Below are 15,167 nucleotides of genomic sequence, written 5' to 3'. Positions count from 1 at the left end.
GGCCAAAGGCACCAGCCGAAGGGCTTGCAGCTGTGGAGCTGTGTGTGCCCATGGGCTCAGCGGCTCCCAAAAGATCCGCAGTGGTGCTCAGCTCTGTCCCCTCTGGCATCTCAGCTTTTTCCTCCTGCTGAGACCAATTACCTGTGGTCAGCAAGTCCCGTATCTGCAGTTCTCCCAATTCCCCAAAAGAGCAGGTAAAGGGAGCGGAAATTCAATCTGAGGATGATAATGCGCACTAAACGCAAAATGTGGTGTTTAGTGAACTTTCTTGATCTAAGCAGTTGGCCTCTGTGATGGTTTGAAAGGCATTTCAAATTTCAGTAGCGAGTTTCTGAACATAAGTATGTGATATACGGCCAGTATTATATTAGGCTTAGAGCACATTCTAAATTTAGAGTTTCTAGCTAATGGGTGTTAGGAGAAATATTATGAAAGAAAACGTCTTCTTTCTGAGAAACTGCAATATCAAAAATTCGAATACATATATTAAAAAAATAAAAATCAAATTTAAGAATAATATTGGAAGAGACTGGGCAGCGTTTTCTGCAGCAGTCCTTGGTAATGGCGTTTCTGTGATGCACACCGTTGGACCAGCTCAGTGGGAGAGCACCGTGCATCTCTTGAGAGAGCTCAGGCGGGAGACGTAGCTCATAAAGAAGAGAAGGTGCTAAAGCATCCGTGCGGCAACTCCCGGGGTCACTGGCAAAGCAAATTTAAACAGCAGTGGTGAGCTCATCTGGAAGAAAATTGTTTTATCAAACCAAACAGATAAAACATTCTGCTTTGCGCATGCCTACCCCAAACTGAAATGCCTCATTGTATTTTCCAAGTGGAAGATTGAAACGTAGAGAGAGCTTCTCCAAGTTTACGAACAGAAAATATGATTTTAGTGGAAAGGTTTTTCACATTGCTTTTTTTGTTGAAACTGTATTTTAACAAGAAATTCCCTTTCGTCTGTAATCGGAACATATTCTTTCATACCCACAATCTATTATGTAGGTATTTTTAACGTCAAATTATTATGTTCATAGTCAGCTTTCATTCATTATTTACTAAAGCAAAATTTAAGGATTGCATTTATGTAGCTGATTAAACCAGTAGTTCTGGGAAGCAAAGTGACATTAACTGAAGCAGTGTTTTAAAAGGTTATGATAACAAAAACTTGAATCATTAAGGAATACACTAAGATTAGAATATGACTAAAAATATGCTTTCCTTTCTTGAACAATCTACACAATCTGACTGGTTGCATTTTTTCATTTATGTCAACATTAGTCACTGATTCATTAATATGAATTTTATTTGACTCTTCGTGAGTTATATGGTTTTCTTTCTAGCCACAGGCAGGAGTTTTGTGACTGCTGGCTTCTTAATCCAGCAAAACCAGTGAAGCTACTCAGAGAAGTGTACTAGCAGTAATATCTACTACAACATTTCAAGCATAGAGGACCTGAAAACTGAGTATATAGTCAGTACCCTTCAAAGACTTTGCAATATTCTGTAGACAGACAAAAGGGATGGGAAGTAATTGTAAAGAAAGTGAATTAATATTAATCTTTGTACTATATCTGATAACGAGCTTGCAGGCAGGCTTCACGTTTTCTGATTGTGTTTTTACTGCACTTTATATATTTTCTGTTTTCTTCTTTTTGTGTGTCTGTGTCTTTTCATGCAGAGAGAGAAAGGGATGCAGTCATTACTTCTGAACCTCCTGCTCTTTGACTTGTTAGTAACCAAAGCCAGTGGGCGGCTGTGTGTTGTAGTGGAAGCTTTAGCACCTCAGAGATAATTTAAAGGCTGATTTATGTTCTTGGTATAACTGAAATACAACTAAAAAACTCCTCCTGAAGCAATACATCTTGTGTCAGAGCTAGCAGATTCTGAGTGTCTCCTCTGCACTGTGTGAAGAGTACTAGCCCTGCATCTTCAGCCTTCCTCCTTACTGCATCCAGGGTGATTTAGATTTTCTTTACATCTTGGCTTTGATGGGCTCAGTGCAGGCACTGATGGAGAGGCTGCATCCGTGAAACTTGCGTGATGATTTATTGTGTGTTTTGCTTTGGAGACTCTCTGCAGGGAGGCTGAGGTTTTGCATCCCACCCCTGCGTGGTGCCTGGCCCATGGAAATGGAACACAGGATGGTGCATGGGGAGTAGGTGGCTGTGCTCTTCTCTGCACTCTGGTTTGCAGATAAATTGAAGGCTTCAGTCAGCGTAAGGGCAGTTACCCAACTCCAACCTGGTATTACTAGTTATCACTTCAATGTTGTCAGCTCACTCTGTTCAATGCACAAAATAGAAGCCGGTCCCTGCCCCGAGGACTTTCGTTATGAAGTGAGAAATGTCCCCCAAGAACTAATGCATTTGGTGGCATGCACCGAGGCAGCACTCAGACATGCGCATACACGTTTGTAAGCTGTCTCGTTTCCCTGAGCCGGTGTGCTGAAGAGGAGGTTCATTTTTGTAGCCCAGTTTGGTTTAGCAGATGTAGATCTGGACCACTGCAGAGCGAGGTGCCCCGTCCATCCTGGAGGATGCGCAGGACATCCTGGGGCACCCGTCCCGGGCAGCTCCATCTCTCTGTGCCCGATTCTGCTGACTATGGAGAGCTGCAGAGGCAGAGCACGTGGCTTCCCATGGGAAATCCTTGTACAGGGCAGCAGGTCCGGGCAGTCTGAGGAGGCTTTGCATGTTACCCTTTAATTCCTTCTAAAACCAAGTAAATTTGCTGAAGAGTGATAGCAGATGTGAGATTTTTGGTGAGTGGGGCTCTAAGCTATGTCCCCAGTACCTTCTGGTATCGTTTACGTTTAGAACTGTGATTTTTGTCACTCATTCTGCTGGGGTGTAAATGGGGCACTCAGCTGCTGGAAAATTGGTCCAGAATGTGCCTTTTGGGAACGGGGTATATAGATTTTTTTAGTTTTGGTGGTTAGCTCTGCTCACTCTGATTTCTGGATTAAATCAGATCCTTCCTATCTCCCTGGGTGCCCTCATCCCATCTGCAGTGACCGTTTAAGTAGGTTTTTGCCTCTTTAGCAAAACCAGGCAGCAGCAGCACCCTCCGTAAAGAACCGATCCCCTTGCAGAGCTCGGCAATGCAAACCCTTTCCGACAGCTCCCACTGCGCTGCGGGAGCCCGTCTGAATGCTGCCTCCCCCCAGGGTCTGTGCACAGCGACGGACCCTGACAGCCCAAATCAGCGCATACACACGCAAAAGCTGCTTTCTTCTATTGTCGGGGGAGCCCAGACAGCACGTAAGGAAAATGCGTCTGTGTCCCTGTTTCCACAGCCTTGTGTGTTAAGTGCTGGAGGTCTGTGTGCTGCAGAGGTCAGGCTAATGTGTAGCAAATGGAGACATCTGAGCAGGCTGGTGGAAGGAAAATGATTTTCTTCTTTGTTAGAAATTGTTTCATTAAGGAAGAAAATAGGTGCTGACCTCTACCAGGTAAATCCAGGACTCTGACCTGGAAGCCTGGTTTACTTTGGTTTTATGCAAAAGCAGAATTTGACTTGCAGTCTTTAGGAGGAAAGGAAAAAAGCCTTCCCTTCCTACAGTGACTAGGTAGGTGACCCATTTGCATGTGGTCATCAGAAACCAAGCGCTGTGCTGAAAAATCAAGGCATTAAGGCGATGCTAATGGAGGTATCCTCATCATAATAGATGGCAGAGGCAGAAAAGAGCAGGTCTGTCCAGGGAATAAAGGTGCTGTCATCACATCTGTATCTACGCATGACGCCCTGAGTCCCTGGGGTCTTTTCACAGTACACAGAACAAGTTTCCTTTCTTATTTGTACTTTTCCAGACTCTGCCGATGCTGTGGGCTGGATGGTCCATCCTCACCTCGGAAGAGTGCTGTGGGTTTAGGACAACGGCTCTCCTGGGCCATTAGCCGATGGGGCAGCGCAGCCTAAGAAGTGACCCCTCTGGCTGGCTGTCAGGGGAAGTGGCTCGTGCCAGGGTGCTCAGGCTCAGATCCTCAGGGGCAGATTTAATTTCCCCTTGCTCCTCCTGCCAATCTAACTTCTTTTACTTGCGGCTAATTTGCTCATCCAGACATTTCCAGGTGGGGACAAAGGTGCTGTAAATCATGGGGAAGCCTTGTAGGCTGTTTGAAAGCTCTGGCTGTGCTGTACGGTTTTTGTGCGCAGAGACTTTAACCCTTCAGGCCATACCTGAGGCTTCCAAGGGGGATGGTTACGTTTAAGAAATCAAGGTAACTCCTTTCCAGAGGGCCTGTTTCATACTGTCTAACATATGTGGGGGCAAACTAACACTGATCCTGCTGGTTTTCCCTGCTCATGTTCTCCGCCAGCCATTCTCTCTCCATTCCTGTAGTTTCTTTGGCTAAACCCTCTAATCCCCCATCTCAGCTGAAAATTTCCTCTTTTTTTTTTTTTTATTGGTTGTTTTTTAGGGAATTGGTGCAAAGTTGGATACTAACTTTTCACCTTCCTCCCCTCCTTAGCAAGCAGCAGAACTCCTCCAAATCCAAGTCCGTTTGGGAGCAGAGAACCAGCCAGATCCGGATGCACAATTTCCGAGCCAGCTGCGAGGCACTGTACAACGAGCTGGATCCGGAGGAGCGGGTGCGTTACGCTACCACCCTTCACATCAGGCCAGACATGAAGACTCATTTGGATCGGCCATTGGTGGTAGAGCCGAGAGGCGATGGAAGGAACAACATCAGCAAGCTGAGCCCCGTGGATGTGCAGGAGGTGGAGCAGACCAAAGTCAGCTCTACTGATGGGGCAGAAGCTCCACGAAAGCACCACCGGCATCGGGATAAGGACAAACTGGGAGAGCAAGAGAAGGGTGATGTGACCAAGGATGAGAATGGGGAATCTGGCATCAACAATAAGGAGGAGCGACACAGGCAGCACAGGAGCCGCAGCAAGGAGGTGGAAGGGGGGAGTAAGGAAGGGAAAAGTGATCGCAGCAGAGGCCAGGAAGGGGGAAAGAGGCACCACCGCCGAGGATCGGTGGAAGAAGGTGTTGAGAAAGAGCACCGTAGGCATCGGACTCACCGTCACTCTGCCGAACGGCAAGGCAAGGAAGGCAACGGGACAATCAACGGGGCCAGGAGCGAGCGGCGTTCCAGGCACCGGGGAGGGTCGAGGTCTGGGAACAGGGAAGGAGAGCCTGGGTCCAAGGGCGAGAACGGAGAAGAGCCTCACAGACGGCACAGGTTCAGGAACAGGGCGCTGTCGACGTACGATTCGGTGGAGAAGGAGAATGGGGAGAAGGAAGGGGAGGCTGGCGAGAAGGAGCACCGGAATCATCAGCCCAAGTAAGTGAGCGCTGCTGGGCCAGACGTGTCCCTGAGACAGCTCGGGGGGGGGCACGAGACCCCAAACACCTTTTAGGAAATGAGTTATTCCCCTTCCCATGGCATTCCCTGCTGTTCTTCTTGCACTCACATCATCTACCACTGTAACCTGAAGTTCCATTTTGCTTAAATCAGTATTGACAGAGGCTCCCAAAGATGATTTTGGTCCATGATGGCCCACAGAATATCTCAGGTTTAAGGAAGGAATTATCCTTGGTGTAAATACCAACAGGCCCTTTAGGACATAACGTGGAAGAGTGAATTTCACAGCCTCTGAAAGATGTTTCTGAGGGATGCATTTTTAAATGGCATGCAGTCTTGCTTTTATAGCCCTATGGTTTTCCTTTTTTATGGTGAGATGGTCAGCTACATCACCAGTTGTTACAGCACGTGGCTTCTTCCATTAAGAACAATGATGTACCTCATTTGGTTTAATTCTTATGTAAGTCAAGTGAGAAAAATAGTACTCATGAAGCATTTAGAGTAGTTAATAAAGAAGGATAGATTGCCTTTTCAGCTTTATTAGTCTGATGGAAAAGAAATTTCACTGGGATTCTTTAGAATAGAGTTCATGTCACCGTGGAGAGCTGTGAGTGGCACTGAGATAATAATTTTCCTGTCTATATTATCTTCCTTTCAGATGGTTTTCAAAACACTTTGCATACTGTTTAGTTTGATCATGTGCACAAGCTCACTTTCCTCCTCACTGAAATATAGCCACTGCTGCAGAGGAATGCAGAAGCTATTTAGCCACTTACAGCAACGTTACAGAGCGGTTTAGGACTGGAAAAGAGAATCACCAGATTTAAATAATCCCTCAGGAGAACATTAAGAAGCAGAATGTCAGACTTATTCAGAAACCAGCTGATGCTGGAAAGCTAATGTCACTGTTACGTGCAAGTGCCAAGTCGTCCTTGCTTATGAACCTCAGTTCCGAGTCTCATTAAATTGAATAAAGTGATGTTGAGTGGCGCCATTCCTCTTAATGTTGTGCTTGGATGTTGGTTCAGAAGGTCTCAGAGGAGAAGGTGTTATCAGTAAGTTGTCCTGCAGTCTGTGACTTTTCTGCAAAGGACTTCCATGAAGAAAACACTCTATGAAACCTAGCAAGAGGTGCAGCATCAGGGTACGTATGTTCTACGAATCCTTCTTGGATCATATTTAATAAAATCTGTTTTTCTACCTTAGGGAGAACCAGTGTGAGATTGAGGCCAGTGGAAGTGTGAGTGTCCCTGTGCACACCCTTCCCAGCACCTATCTGCAGAAGGTTCCGGAGCAGCCAGAAGATGCTGACAACCAGAAAAATGTGACGCGGATGATTCAGCCACCTCTGGACAAAACCACCACTGTGAACATCCCTGTCACTATCACTGCCCCACCGGGGGAAACCACTGTCATACCAAGTGAGTGCCTTTGCTTTTTGCTATGAAATTGCCAGAAAAGAGCTAACTTTCCAAGGATCTAGCAGCACACACTGGGTGATGGGGGCTCTCCTGATGGGGGCCACCAGCATCCTTGCAGTAGATGGACGGGAGAACTTGATGTTGATATAGGCTATGCAGTTCATGCAGCCTGCAGGAACTCAAAAATGTGAGAGTCAGCTGGTGGCTCTGGAAAACACCATGTAAGGTTCCCTGGAGATGGCTCACCAGAGCACATCTGTGTATCTTTCCATAAGGAAGATACAAGCAAGAAAACCAACAAAAAGTAGTAACTGAGAGCTGTGCAGCAAAATAAGCAACTTCTGCAGCAGACCAATCAAGACCTTGTTGTGAGCTCAGGAGCAGGTCCCCTGCTTTATCACCTTCCTCTGCTGCCATGCTGCAAGCTGTCACTCCAACAGTGCTGTGCTACGCTTCCCCTGGTGTCCCAGGGGCCTGACTGGCCACAGAGACCCCTCAGCAAAGGACAGAGGAAGCAGTGGCATTGCATTCAAGCCCACAGACTGAATTCACACTTCTTGTCTTATTGCTGACCCCACTGTGGAGCAGCAGGTCTTTCGTGGCTGCACAGCTATCACAGTGTCCCTGGGGTGACCCTGCTGCTTCAGGTTCCTGCACACTGTGTAATTTTAGAGCTTCTTGCAATCCACCACCTCTCAGTTTCAGTAGATCCATCCTAGCTTGTCCTTTTCCAGAGCCTTGGGTCTGTCGGCGTAGATTTACACCATTTTGCAGACAGTCCCAAGACCACTGTGCCCACGAGCTGCTCTGCAGCCACCCAGCCTGTTCTGACCAGCTTGTGGCTCAGCCCTGGCAGTGTAGGCACAGCCTGGAGAAGTGTTGAGAGCTGGGGGTGCCAAGGAGAGGTGCAGTATGAAATCCAAGAGGTCCACATTAGGTCACGGGCTGTCAGGACTCTGCTTTCCAAAAGGCTCAGCCAAAAGCTAGCTGTTTCTCTACATGCTTTTTTCACCATGTTGTCAGCCACACAAGACTTGTCCTTTTTTTTTTTTTTCATTTCTTTTTTCTAAAATGGTAATTTTACTATATTGCAATACTGAGTTCCTGTCAATCACAATTTATCAACCTCTCTCTTTCCTGGCCATTTCCTGTGTATCTGGCTTGAGATACAGTAAAAAGTTTATTGAACATGTCACTCACACACAATGAAATGTCATTTTGCTGCAAAATAAAATAAAAAGTAATAAAAAACTTTCACCTAACACATAAGTGGGTGGAGTTTTTTGATTCTAGATTCTGTGAATTAATAGACAAGTATAGATATCTGTCTAAGAAGAGAATTTGCAGCGTAAAATGTTTTCCAGTTCATATATTGGAAATTAGCTTAAATAAATTATCCTATAAACCCATTGCAAGTTATGATGGAAATTAGAGAATGTATTTCTAACCTTTGGGAGTGAAGTTCAGAACAATCTTTTAGAAAGGGATCGTGTAAGTTAAAAACCTGATGTGAGATGGAGCTCAACACCTTTATACATGGGGAGCTCTGCCAAAACTGGGGTGCACTATGCAGGTGCAGAGCTGGGAGGTCCAAGAAGCCCCTTCCAAGTCTCTGTTCCTAATGCTGGGAAATTCAGCAGTCTTAGCCCCAAAATTCTTAAAGCTCATCTATGAATTTGCTCTTTTACACCTTCCAAAGACAATCCTGCTACCGATCTGTAGGAAAAGGTACACAATTATGCGGTTGGTTAGACTTACCATCTTTCTTTCCACGGATCCCTAGCTGATCCTCTCTCCCTAATCATTTATCGTATTTTGGAATGGGATTTCCATCCCCAGTTTGGCAGCTCTTGTATAAATAAGTGTAAGATTTGTCTGCACTGGGCATCTTCATTTCCTGGCCATTTCCGATACATTGCTCATCAGCGCAGCAGTTAAGGAGTATAATTGCAGTGTACATCGTACTGTAGTAAATAGTGGTGATAATAATCAAATGATTGTTCATCACATTTAATCAACATATTCAAAGGCTGTTTGCTATCCCAGCTGCGTTGTTTGCATATCCAGCTGTTGCAGGCAGCCTGCTGTGTGAAGACTGCGGATACGTTTTTAACACTCTCATTTCTGTTTCCTTAAATTCACATTTCAGTGAACAATGTTGAATTTGAAAGCAAAACAGAGGAGAAGAAAGACGTTGATGACTTGACAAAGAATGGGCCTAAACCAATCTTGCCTTACAGTTCCATGTTCATCCTAAGTCCTACAAATCCGTAAGTCCTCTGACTCTATAATGCCACTTGGGTTACAGGTATTTCGAGCGTGGGTATTCAGAGCAATAACATTAGCTTGATCTTCATCTCTGCCAGTCAAACACACTGGGAAATCAAATAAAAGCTTATGTAGGTTGTGGACCAGATGCTGCCTTTCAGCTGGGCTTTCCTGGGGGAATAGAGTGCCAGTATAGGGAAAAGATGATGCTTTAGGCAGAACCTTCCTAAACTGCCCTGCTGACGGTCAGGTGGGCAGCTGTTTGCTCAGTTGTAGATCACTAAAGGGTGGGAGTACAGACTGTCACTGGGAGAAGACATTATCAGGAGAAGCAGGTTGAGGGCTGCTTTTGATGTCAACAAATTCTTGCAGGTTCCCTAGCTGGAATTCGTATTCTTTCCATACTAGTACCCTTGCATCACTAAAAACTTTGAACTCCTGGGAAAACGTGAATATTTTTCATTTGCCAAGGCTGAGAGTACAGCTTGTGGGATCTGTTGGGATTACAGCATTTCTTCTGCTTCAGGCATTTCTGCCTCATGGGGAGCTTTGTACTCAAAGCCTGTAAATACTGAATGTGTCGCTCTGAAGGGCTGCAGGATGAGACAAGAGCAGCAGGGGTTGTAATAATTGTAGCATGAAGGCCTGTGAGTCATTTTCAGCAGGGCAATGGAGGGCATTTGAAACTTCTGCCAACCCAGAGATCTGCTAGGTGCAGATATGATCATTTCTCTCTGGCTCAGGTAGACTTGTTGCAGATCCTAGATGTTACTCTCTGAGTTCGAACTCTGCACCCTCAGATACCTAAGGTGGACTCCTGGGGTGCATTAAGAAGAGCGTGGTCACCAGGTCGAGGGAGGTTCTCCTGCCCCTCTGCTCTGCCCTGGTGAGGCCATATCTGGAGTTCTGTGTCCAGTTCTGGGCTCCTCAGGTCAAGACAGACACTGGAGAGAGTCCAGCGGAGGTGGATGATGAGGGGCCTGGAGCATCTCTGGTATGAGGAAAGGCTGAGAGAGCTGGGGCTGGTTAGCCTGGAGAAGAGAAGACTGAGAGGGGATCTCATCAATACTTACAAATATCAAAAGGGTGGGTGTCAAGAGGAAGGGGCCAGCACCTCTCATGTGAGGACAGGCTGAGAGAGTTGGGGTTGTTCAGCCTGGAGAAGAGAAGGCTCTGGGGAGATCTAATTGCAGCCTGCCAGTACCTGAAGGGGCCTATGGGAAAGGTGAGGGACTGTTTGTCAGGGAGTGTAGTGACAGGACAAGGGGTAATGGGTTTAAGCTGAAGGAGGGTCGATTTAGATTAGATGTTAGAAAGAAATTCTTTACTGTTAGAGTGGTGAGGCCCTGGCACAGGTTGCCCAGAGAAGCTGTGGCTGCCCCTGGCTCCCTGGCAGTGTTCAAGGCCAGGTTGGATGGGGCTTTGGGCAACCTGGGCTAGTGGAGGGTGTCCCTGCCCGCAGCAGGGGGGGTGGACCTTTGAGGTCCCTTCCAACCCAAACCAGTCTGGGATTCTGTGACTCTTCTCAGTGGTGCCCAGTGACAGGACAAGGGGCAATGAACACAAACTGGAACACGGGAAGTTCCATCTCAATACGAGGAAAAACTTCTTCACTCTGAGGGTGACCAAGCACTGGGACAAGCTGCCCAGAGAGGTTGTGGAGTCTCCTTCTCTGGAGAGATTCAAAACCAACTTGGACAAAGTCCTGTGCAACCTGCTCTGGGTGATCCTCCTTTAGCAGGGGGGTTGGACTAGATGATCTGCAGAGGTCCCTTCCAACCCCTGCCATTCTGTGATTCTGCGACTTGGGTCCTTCCTTTGGTGACTTGATTCAAGAGAAGAATGAATGCTCCTACACCTCCTGCTACTTGGGACTGCGATATCCTGGAACAAAATGGGCTGCTCTGTGTGCTCATCTTTGACATCAGAAATGCATCTGTGGTGGAAGCCATGGTCTGGCTTGAGTCTTTTTGTTGTGGAGTGACCACCAAAAAAGAGTGTTAGCTGCAAAAGGCCAAAGGTAGCATGGCAGAGTGGGAAGCTAGATGGTCCCAAGCCCAAAAGGGTCTGAGCTGAGGAGTGGACTGGGCAGACAGAGAAACAGCAAGACTTTTTTCTTTCATACGTATGCTGTCTTCTCTCACCTCATCCTACATTTATGACCTGAGCCTCATAGTCTAGGATTTAGTATGTAGTTTCAGTCATCTTGCAGTTTTCTCCAGCACACACACACACTCTCTCTCAAAAGCTGTACTGAAAGACCATTGAAAAAACAAAGTTCACAGGGAGAAGAGGTATTGTAACACAGGGTGAAGGGGAAATAACAACATGAAGACCAAACTCTAGGAATGTCAGCAACTTGTTTTTCCTCCTCTGGGCAAGATGCAGGCCCAGCTGGATGCCCTCAGGTGTTTTGGCTGGTGCTAACTTCTCAAGAGAGGTCTTTCTGCTTTCTGGGTATGAAGGTTTTCACCACATCTATTTCTAACTATCTCCCTTCCAAGCCCCACTGGGGACGCGTGATCCGGATGCTGCTAGTGGGCAAAACAGTTCTGAGAAACATAAATTAAATGTATTATTTTCCAAGTGCCACCCACCCTCTTAAAACAGACATGCATTTAAAATGATTTCTCAAGGACTACTGGCAGTTTACAAATGCTCCCATATTTCAGTGCTGGTTATGAATGATGAAGACCTAAAAATAGGGACTTGTTATTTCTTTGATGAATTGAGTTTGATGCATGAATTACAGTTATAAATGTTATTGAAAATGTTGCCTTTCACTTCCATGGATGCATAGAGCACAAAGATGATAATCCTTTTCTGTCAGATTGATAACCAGAGTTAAGGGATCCACAAAAGCACTTTTCTTCATGTTATTTCATATCAAATCTGTTTCCTTGGTATGTGTAAATCTTTTTCATTCTGATTCCATTAGAAATCCAGAGAAAAGGAATATATAAGTAGATGTGAAAAATAAATTTTAATTCTAACTGTTCAGATATTTGCTTTGAGAAAATGTGATATAGTAACTGAATTACATTCTCAGATAACAAGGTTGTTGGCAAGTTACGCACACAATTTGATTTTCAGGCAGAACCTAAGTCCTTTATTCAGCTGACAAATACAGTTGAAACGTAGAATTCTCTGTGCAGTTAAGTATTTGTGAATTGTGATCAGATAGAGTTATTAGCTGAAATTTGTGAATAGTTTTGCATTGCTTAGAAATTGAAGCATTTGTCACTTTTCTTGGACACAATTTGTGAAGAAAAAAATTAAGTTAAAGTAATCAAATACATTACTGTAAAGTATTTGTGCAGCTTATAAAGCATATCTTAGAATAAAGTACAGGCAGAGTTATTTGGCAAGAGAGAAATTGCTAGAAGTAATACTCATAGTTATGAAGCCAGTTTCAGCTAAGAATCTCAGAGTGTACAGCATATATCTCAATTTTAAAGGGATTAGTTGATATTAAAAGGATTTCCAAACTAGTTTTGAACTCACAGGACTTTAGCCTGTGAGTTCAAAGTGAAAAGGATTGGGGCGTATATAAACATAATTTGTAGAATTGAGTCCGAATGCTTGAAAGCTCTCTGTGCCCTTTTGATAGATGCCATTACTTTGCAGAGGGGCTACAGAGCAATGCAGAGATGTTAAATGTCTGTCTTTAAATCTCACCATAGATCTGTTGCAATCTGGAGTTTAAAGACATTGATCCTAGTTTTTATTTCCTTACCATTTTCGTATTAGAAATCCTAAAGGTGATATTCCTGATGAACGTTGTCCTTCTGCCAGTCTTTCATACCACAGTGCTTGACTTGCAGAACCTGCAATAGCCCTCCTATGTGCTTATGTTGTTTGTAGGATTCGGCGTCTGTTCCACTACATCGTTAACCTGCGCTATTTCGAGATGGTCATCCTCATAGTGATAGCCCTCAGCAGCATTGCCCTGGCTGCAGAAGACCCTGTCCAAGCCGAGTCACCAAGGAACGATGTGAGTGCCAACCAACATGGCCAGAATAAAGTTGTTCTGCTTCTCCCAGCAGTTATGCACGTGGCACGTCCATTCCCATCTCCAAAGGATAACATGGTGCACTGGAAGTGCAAAGCTGGAGCTTTCTTTAACAACATACTCAAATTAGCTTGTTCCACTATCAAAATGCTCACAATTCCTGTCCCTTTCTGCTGCTTCAACCACATCTGAGTTTGAGAACTTGGAAATCACTGGTTGTTTGGCTGGTGTGACTTACATGGAAGCAGCCTGCAAAGCTTACGCACCATTCAGCAATGGGAAAGGCTTCCCCAGTCACAAGCCAGGGCTCAGATTGTCCTGAGATCCCCTGCTCCTGTTAGAGCAGAGCCTGAACAAGCAAAACCAGATATGGCTCTTTATCTTGGTGGGGCATGGTAGCAACCTCCTAGAATTAGTAGAAAAATTGCTTATCCATGGATGTCATACCAACCCTGGAGATTTCATAGATGGATACTGTTACGAGCAGAAGTAGGAGTGTGCCACCCTTTACATGAGACCATGGAGCCCAGGGGCATTCATGCAGCAGATAGCTGGTGTCTCTTTTCACGTGAGGACATTGGCACAGAGCTGGTTACAGTTACATGGACAACTGGGCCTCTACAGAACTGAAGATTAAGTATAGAAATTGCAAGAACACAGTTGCCTAATTTTGGACTCTTTAATGTAGATAGTTGCAGTGTGTGGATATCATGTGATATTTATATTGACTTAATATCCATTCACTATGTATAATCGTATGAATCTGATTCTGAATAGGTGCATCCCATCCACAGAATTATGTTAAAATTTAGGAGATCTATAGATACTCTAATGGCCTGGTATTGCCTTTACCAGGATGTGTACTGAGGAGTCCATGTTCATCCACCCCTTAAACAGATTAAGGAACTGAATTGCTTCAGAGCACAAGTCAGCAGAGCAGGGCAGAGCAGGAATTGCCTGGCCTGGCCTCCTGCTTCTGAATCTGGTCAGTATTAGCTTTTTCCTGAAGAGGATCCATGAATCTCTATATCAGTAATAAGCTGAAGTAGCTACAAGCAATCTCTCTTCCTCATCTTTAATAACTGTGGAATCAGCCTTACAAAAAGGATTTTATCACTCTCTTACTCTCCAAGGTCTTTAATAATACTATCATCAGCTACAGCAGAAGAGAAACCCAGGCTGCTACTCAGATGCTGGCAAATAAACTCTTTAGAAAAGGGTATTCAAATATTTCTATTGGAAATATCCATTTTGCCTTATTAGACCTGCCATATATGCAGGTGCACTGAAGCATCCCGTGGGGATGCATACTGCAGTCTGGCAAGGACTGGAAAAAATGTTGCTGTTTAAATCAGATGATTCAAGTTTGTGCCTAAACTATTTGAAAGCCTCCCATCAGATGGTATTTACCCATTGTAGCAAATAGACCATTGCCAGAACAGACTTTTTACTCTTTGCTCATGAGCAGATTATTTCAGTGTGTAGTCTCCTCTAATACACATTCCTCTTTCCCATTTAGGCTCTGAAATACTTGGATTATATATTTACGGGTGTCTTTACCTTTGAGATGGTGATCAAGGTAAGAATTTTTTCAAGCAGAAAGGTTCACCTCCCCTTTCAGATTTACACTCACCTACTCTGGGAAGCTGCAGAAAGAGAGCGGAGCACAACAGATCTCCCTGGGGCGCCTGGAGAGGCGGTGGGGATGGAGAGCTCCAACTCAGGAACAGCACTCAGAAGTAGTCAGTGCACTACAGAGGCCTTTCTGTAGCAGCTCTCCTGGTTTCCTTAATGTCACATTTTATGGAGAAATATAAGGATATCTTTAGTAGCTGTGATTGTGGAGGAGGGTAAGAAATGCGATTGCCCGATGCAGAAATGTAATGTCTGTGCGTGGCTTAAGGACACAGGAGCCGATAGACCTTACTGAGACATGTCTGATTCTTCCCTTTTCCTTTGATGCTGATCCAGGAATATTGATAGCCATTAGTTCTTGATTTGTCATGTTTCAAAAAATTGAGGATTTCTCTTTTTATTTTACTCAGCAGGGTAATGGGCTTTGCTAAAACTGTGGGGCAGTAACTTTGCAGAAAGCACAATTCTAATAACGTCAGGATTTATTCTTGAGGTAATGATGGAGTTAGTTTTTACTGT

At 44.9% G+C, this 15,167-nt stretch overlaps 1 protein-coding gene across 5 annotated transcripts in view; it reads left to right on the top strand.

Moving 5' to 3' along the window:
• The window catches only part of CACNA1B (calcium voltage-gated channel subunit alpha1 B), a 294,580-nt gene that overhangs the window by 210,020 nt on the left and 69,393 nt on the right, over positions 1–15,167 (top strand). For all 5 annotated transcript variants that reach the window (XM_075772765.1, XM_075772766.1, XM_075772767.1 and 2 more), the window contains 5 exons: positions 4,470–5,291; positions 6,519–6,733; positions 8,883–9,003; positions 12,866–12,995; positions 14,533–14,592. In XM_075772765.1, coding sequence (XP_075628880.1) covers positions 4,470–5,291; positions 6,519–6,733; positions 8,883–9,003; positions 12,866–12,995; positions 14,533–14,592 — 1,348 coding nt within the window. The remainder of the gene's footprint in view (positions 1–4,469; positions 5,292–6,518; positions 6,734–8,882; positions 9,004–12,865; positions 12,996–14,532; positions 14,593–15,167) is intronic.

This window comes from Balearica regulorum, chromosome 20, assembly GCF_011004875.1.
Source record: "Balearica regulorum gibbericeps isolate bBalReg1 chromosome 20, bBalReg1.pri, whole genome shotgun sequence".
In the NCBI taxonomy this organism is placed as follows: domain Eukaryota; kingdom Metazoa; phylum Chordata; class Aves; order Gruiformes; family Gruidae; genus Balearica; species Balearica regulorum.
This window is presented reverse-complemented; position numbering and strand designations above follow the sequence as displayed.